General features: G+C 45.9%; 1 protein-coding gene across 1 annotated transcript in view; it reads right to left on the bottom strand.

The window, feature by feature from the left end:
• The window catches only part of LOC104395966 (keratin, type II cytoskeletal 1-like), a 26,045-nt gene extending 19,537 nt beyond the window's left edge, over window positions 1-6,508 (bottom strand). The window contains exons 1-7 of the mRNA XM_010005734.1: window positions 6,415-6,508; window positions 6,075-6,235; window positions 4,505-4,719; window positions 3,758-3,818; window positions 2,869-2,964; window positions 2,377-2,541; window positions 2,160-2,285 (exon numbers count right to left, since the gene is read on the bottom strand). Coding sequence (XP_010004036.1) covers window positions 2,160-2,285; window positions 2,377-2,541; window positions 2,869-2,964; window positions 3,758-3,818; window positions 4,505-4,719; window positions 6,075-6,235; window positions 6,415-6,508 — 918 coding nt within the window. The remainder of the gene's footprint in view (window positions 1-2,159; window positions 2,286-2,376; window positions 2,542-2,868; window positions 2,965-3,757; window positions 3,819-4,504; window positions 4,720-6,074; window positions 6,236-6,414) is intronic.
• Window positions 6,509-6,945: the final 437 nt, after the last annotated feature.

The raw sequence follows: 6,945 nt of genomic DNA, 5'->3' as shown, positions 1-6,945 counted from the left end.
TCCAGACATGGAGCCTCCACTGCCTGAGCTTCCTCCTCCTCCACCTGACATGGACTTGCTACCCCCAGAGCTGGATCCCCATCCTCCAGAGCTGTGACCATGTCCAGACATGGAGCCTCCACTGCCTGAGCTTCCTCCTCCTCCACCTGACATGGACTTGCTACCACCAGAGCTGTGGCCACGTCCAGACATGGAGCCTCCACTGCCTGAGCTTCCTCCTCCTCCACCTGACATGGACTTGCTTCCACCAGAGCTGTGGCCACGTCCAGACATGGAGCCTCCACTGCCTGAGCTTCCTCCTCCTCCACCTGACATGGACTTGCTTCCACCAGAGCTGGATCCCCATCCTCCAGAGCAGTGGCCACCTCCAGACATGGAGCCTCCACTGCCTGAGCTTCCTCCTCCACCTGACATGGACTTGCTTCCAATAGAGCTGGATCCAGTCTTCAGTCCTCCAGGTCCTACTCCAAAGACTCCAGTAGCACTCGGCTTGTGGTCAATGACACCTGCAAGAAATTGAAATGTTGACCACCTTTTTCTTTTCACCCAAAACTATTATAAGCACAAGTGACACAACTGGTTATGCCTGGTCTTCATTATACCTAGTTTTGTCACATATTCATGTCATTGAACAGAGGTAACCAGGATTGTCACTCGTGGATGGACCTTTTGACATGTGTTCTCCTATGCTTCTGACTTTACAACCTTATCTTTAACACCAGGGACATGTTACTCCTTACATGAAGCCCTTCCTTAAGGAGGCCAAGTGTCCAGGTTCCCTGCTTTTTATTTCATCTCCTATTTCCACAGATTTTTGGCCTAATTTTTTTTTCTTTCCTTCAGTTCTGATGGGAACCACAGACACCTTTTGAATAAGTGAGGTGCTTCCCACTCCTACAAATTTGGTTGGAATTAGCTAGCAATTTCCAATGCCAAAAGTTTAACAATGGGTTATTGATGTATATGCACACAGTCACGTGCACACTCACAGGTGAATTCCCTTTGCTTCAGTTCCCTGGGAAACTTGGACAGGAGCTCAGACAGGTTGTTCCGGTGGTAGGTGTCAGGTAACACAGACAACAAATAGCAACACCCCTCTTAAGTTAAGGTGAGATACTTACAGATTGTGGCTGGTGAGCCTTCCTGTAGCCTGTGAAGGAAAAGCCACACTTAGATATAGCATCAACATAACAGTCAGCCTGGGGCAGGGACAGAAAGAGGTCACCCCTCATCCCGGAGATAGAGTTGTCATGGAGTTATCAGGATTGGAAGAGACCTCTGAAGACCATCTAGTCCAACCCCCCTGCTAGAGCAGGGCCACCTACAGTAGATCCCACAGAAACACAACCAGACTGGTTTGCAATGTCTCCAGAGAAGGAAGATCCACAACCTCTCTGGGCAGCCTGTGTCAAGCCTCTGTCACTCTCACAGACAATAAGTTTTGACTTAAGTTTCGCTTAAGCCTCCTATCCTCCAGTTTGTGCCCATTGCCCCTTGTCCTGTCACTGGACACTGCTGAGAAGGGCCTGATCCCATCCTCCTGACATCCCCTGTAGACATTGATCAGCTTTGATGAGACCCCCCCGTCATGGGACTCACTGTGCAGGTGCTTCTCTCCAGGATGAATATTTGACACCTACCTGGTCTCCTCCTCCTCAAGGAGAGATCTGTACATGGCAATTTCAATATCCAGGGCCAGTTTTGCACTCAGGAGCTCCTGATAGTCATGAAGCAGGCTGGTCAGATCATTGTTGGCCTGCTGCAGGGCATTTTCCAGCTGCTGAAGCTTTTGCTGGCCATCTTCAACAGCCAGGCTCCCACGCTGCTCAGCATCCTGGATGGTTTCTTGGAGGCCAGCATTCTGCAGGGGGCACAAACAGCATGAGTCCATTGCCCTTCAGTGGGACTGACACTTTCAAACCCTTTTGGCAGTGCTTGGAAATTAAAAGACCTGCCTCAATGACAGAACTCCAAAGACACAACACTGGGCTGGGTAAATGAACCCACATTAAATCCCAGTATAGACAACTGTAAATATGTCTCATTTTGAAGAGGAAGCATAATTTCTAGGTTTGCCTCCAAAGGCTGGCCCACTGCACTGAGTTCCTGGGTCAAAGAGACTTAAATAGTTTTGTCATGTTGGAAAGTATCAGCTTTACCCTTTTCTTTGCAATTTCAATTTCTGATTGTAGTCTTTGGATCTGCCTGGCAAGTTCCTGGATTTCCTGGTAACTGTTCCTCAGTTGCACCCGTTGATTCTCCCACATGTTCTGAAGGTCCTGGTACTGACATGCAGAGAGAAGAGAAAATACATCTTTGGTTTCTTGTCCATTGAGCAGACACACTTGCCTCTCTGTCTAGTTGATGTCTACTCACCCTGCCCTGGTACATGTCATCTATTTCAGCTTTGCTTCTCTGAGCAATTGTCTCATACTCCTGCCTGACTTCTTCAATTATGCCATCCATGTTTAGCTCTCTGGTGTTGTCCATGGACAGAACAACATTGGTGTTGCCAACTACTGTTTGCAGCTGAGACAGCTCCTGCAAGGATAAAAAGGTTTGGGATTTTAATAGCCCACATGAGTCATGCAGGTTGTGTTATGGAGAAAGAAATGGCCCCCTCTGGCCAACTACCCACTGGAACTTCCCTACCAGATCCTATTGTTCCACCACCAGTTTTAATTTTCAAGTGTCTCTTCCAGACTTGGTGCCACACCAGACCCCCTTGGCACTCACAGATGAAAAAGGACTTTACAAGATCAAAGGACAAGGATGATCCACTCTCCACACCACTCTACAAAGTTCTGTGCAGGTGGAATTTTTGGGAACCTCCAAAGGAAAGAACTTCCATCTGAGAAACATACTCACAGCTTCCTGTAAGCATCTGAGGAACTCAAGTTCCTGCTTCAGGATTTCCAGCCGAATGTCAAACTCCATTTTCCCCATGTAGGCTTTGTCCAGTTCCTGTAAAAAAGCCACAAGCATATTTGTATTTCTTTGATGGCAAGCTCTCCACTGATGTACAATTCTTGGGAGACTTGGTACATTTATTTAAAGCCTCGATTCCTGGAGTCAATCACTGGCCCATGAATTTCAACTTTCATTTGCAAAACAATAACAAAGGAGAAGTTTTTAATTCCTAGAATAAAAGAATGACTTGGAAATAAGCAAATAGTCCTGACAGTAAATGTGTTCCTGGAGTAAATACTATGTATAAACATAGATTTCATTAACTCTTCTAATACAAAGTTGTCTACATTTTCTATTCTCCTTGGCCATCTACAGACATTGTTTAACCTCCAATTACAGTGTCTTACTGAGCTGTGAGTGAGTGAATGTGAGTGAGTTCACCCTGAGAACAGTCAGACATTGGAATAATCTCCCAAGGGAAGTGGTGGGTTCCCCTACACTGGACAGTTTTAAGACTCAGCTTGACAGAGTACTGGGCCACCTCATTTAAACTACATTATTACCTAGGAAGGTTGGACCAGATGATCCTTGAGGTCCCTTCCAATCTGGTATTCTATGATTCTATGAATAAAGACCAACATTTTTTAGATACTCATCTTACAAAGGACTGATTCAGTCCCTAGAGGAAATAATTTCTCTCCAGTCTTGCAGTAAAATGTTTTTAATTTACTTCAGTTAGAGGAGATTAACTTCAGGCAAGACCCTGCTTATGAAAACCTCTCCAACCATGCAGTTATTGTTTTATTTCTGAGATTTCAGTTTGGCCCCATGTCTCAAATTACTTCACCTTTTTAAGCTCCACAAACTCCTCTTCTTTAGACTCACGCTTGTTGATCTCATCCTCAAATCTGTTGCAACAGAGAAAAGTGGTCAGTAGTTCATTGCCTGTCTGACTTTTTTTCAGGCAGGTGGGAATCATCCAAACAGCAAATGTATCAATTTTTATTTTTTTTTAACTGCTATTTCTAGCAGTGCAAGAGCAGTTGTAAACCCTTTGCAAAACTCTGCTAAATTCATGTCCTGGTTTGAGCTATGACAAGTATCCAGCAAGCCTTAACACAGATCAGCTCTGACATCCTTGTAATTCTGAATTAAACTTCCCATTTTTTAAAGCTCTGGACATATATTTTGAGTGCAGCCAAGCCAGAAGAAGTGATGATTCTTCTCAACTTGACCCCACAACTCACCCCAGTGCTCAATTTGACCACAACTCCACAACTACCAGCAGGAGTAAGAAGTTCTGGGTTACTCATTGCCTGGGGGAGGAAGGGCAGGAAGGAGAACAGGAAGAGAGAAGAGTGAGATAGATCTACATGGCCTTGGCTTTCTTCTTACTGTTTTGGGTTCTACCTCACCAAAGCTGTTTTATTCTTCTAGTGTCATGGTCAAGTCCCATAACAAACGTTCTGAGGAGTAGAGCTATAATGGTTACAGAACTCCTGAAGGTGTGAAGCTGAGCTCTGCCACCCCAGCCTTGATTAGCATTGCCTTGGAAAATCCCAGTATGCTTTTTCCCAGATTTGTGATTATTCACCTCTTTTTATAATCTTCAACAAGCTGAAGCATATTGTAGGCTTCTGGATCCAGCTGCTCCTTCTGGCTCTGGAGAATCTCGAGCTGCCTCTGCAGGCTGCTGATGTAAGCCTGGAAGAAGGAGTTGATGTTCCTGCTCTCTTCTGGTCGGGCAGTTTCCTGCAGAAGTTCCCATTTGGCCATCAGAGCCTGGTTCTGCCGCTCAAGACATTGAACCTGAAATGTGAAGCAGAAAAGTATGTGAGGCTCTGGCGAGCACTGGGCAAAACACCCACATCAGCACCAGTCCCTTCAGCAAAACAAACCCCAACTAACATTTCTGATGCAGAAACATCTAGAGGTTTCATCAGGTGGGACCAGCGACAGTAACATGGTGCCAAGACATGAGACAGCTCAGACCAAAGTGGAGGACACCTCATTTTTACCAGTCTGTTGCCTAGGAAGGGTGTGATTTTACTGCTGCTTCTCGAAGGTGACAGTGAAACCTTTGCTGGCTTTTTATCTCCTAAGTGCACAATGTTTTGGGGAGGATTAGGGTGGAGGGAGACTTCAGCTGTTTCTGAAGACCTCCAAGTAGATGAGAAGGGTTAGCCCCCTCCCAGAAGACCACATAGGACTATTCTCTTCCTAGATGTACCCTGCCTTAGAGAAGAAGGTCACAAGGACCTGTAACATGCAGAGCTGGTATTTGGAAACGAGAGGGATGGCATCCCCTGACCTGAGACACTGAACACATTATAACCTGGGAGCTGACAACCAGAAAGTTTTTTTAAAAAATACTACTACTAATAATAAAGAGGCAAAGACACTTTCAGAATCTAACTGAGTGTAACTAACACCTTTTCTGTAGGGTAAAAAAAAGAAGCCCTGAAGTGTAACCAAGAACACAAGCTTCCACCCTTTGTGAAGACACTTGCCACCACCCAACCAGAGGCCCATCTCAGGTCTATGTGAATGGAAGTGTTTTTTTGGCTGTTTTGTCTCTGTGTTTGAGAGTAGGAAGGAAAGAGAAGACAAGATTGCAGAGAGAGGTGGAAGGCTATTGTAGTCTAAACCACAGAAGAGGTAAAGGAGAAAGATGAGGGGACACCTGAAAGAGGCCAGAACCTCCAAGCAAAGAAGTAATTTGTTTTGTAATTAGGAGAAATGCAGTGCTTTGATTTTCTTGAGAAAAAAAGAACAAAGACAGACACATCAAGGATGTCCAAGTCCATCCCCCATTTTTCCTGCTAGCACCAACAATTCCCAGGCAACAGAATATGCAGAAACAGTTGTCCTCATAAGAGAAGTGAGTTAATGTGTCAGTGACATCCTAGTAGATTGTTATTGTCCTGCCACAAACAATGACACAGAGAGACTTATCCCAGGACCAACCACAGGTGGTTCCTGCAGCAGCATTTGCCGCAGAACTTCAGAACTTTCACCCCAGCACAAGGTTGTGAAGCCAACACCGGGATTCTGTGGGGAGCAGATGCAATGTGAAGGTCTCCCCATGCCTCACCCAAGCAGAGCAGCACCACTTGTCTTCCCCCTTTCCCAGATAACAAGTGAAAAAGAGAACGGGGACTCACCTTATCGATGAATGATGCAAATTTGTTGTTAAGATCCTTAATCTGCTCCTTCTCATCTGACCGCACCCTCTGGAACTCAGGGTCAACTTCTACTTGTATTGGCCTCAGCAGGCTGGTGTTGACGTGGACCTCCTCGATGCCTCTGCTGACAGCAGCCTGCCCTGAGCCCTCTTGTTCAGCAAAGGCACTTCTACCAAGGCCCCCTCCAAGCACCTCCCTGCCTGAGCTTCTTCTATACGTGCTACCAAGCCCTCCCTCACCACCTTGAAATGATCCCATAAAATATCCTGTTCTACCCAAGCCCCTATCAAGATATCTCCCACCACCAAATCCCAGGTACCTCCCACTTCCTCTTCCTTCTCCTCCATAACCTGCACCAGGAGAAACATTCCTAAGCCCACTGAGGTTGTAGAGACTCCTGCTGCCGTAGCCATACCCATAACCACTGTATCTCCCTCCTCTGGGGTCTTCACAATAGCTCAAAGTAAGTAAACTTCTCCCACCACCCAGAGTGCCACAGTGAGCAGAGGAAGAACTGAAATTCCCATCCCCAAATCTGAAGAAATGATGGCTCATAGTGTCGTTTTCAGAGCGTTAACAAGCAACAAGAGAGCAGGTGTCTGTAAAAGAGGAGGAGAAAAAAGAGTGAAGGATCCTCAGCTCCTGTGGTGGGGGTGACGGGACTTCTCCTTTATACATTCTGGAGGAGTTAATCTCCATTCCGTGGTAATTAGCAGGTCTGTTAATGTTATTGGGTTTGGTTCATCAGGCAGCAATTAATGGCTGCCTGAAGAGAGGTCACAGTAAACACCACACAACGATGGTGGAATTGTGAAATTCCCCAAATCCTGCTTGACTCATGAGCTTTTCT

Source organism: Chaetura pelagica, unplaced genomic scaffold (genome assembly GCF_000747805.2).
Source record: "Chaetura pelagica isolate M959 unplaced genomic scaffold, ChaPel_1.0 scaffold861, whole genome shotgun sequence".
Lineage (NCBI taxonomy): Eukaryota > Metazoa > Chordata > Aves > Apodiformes > Apodidae > Chaetura > Chaetura pelagica.
Note: the sequence above shows the minus strand (reverse complement) of the source record. Positions and strands in the feature narration are given on the sequence as shown.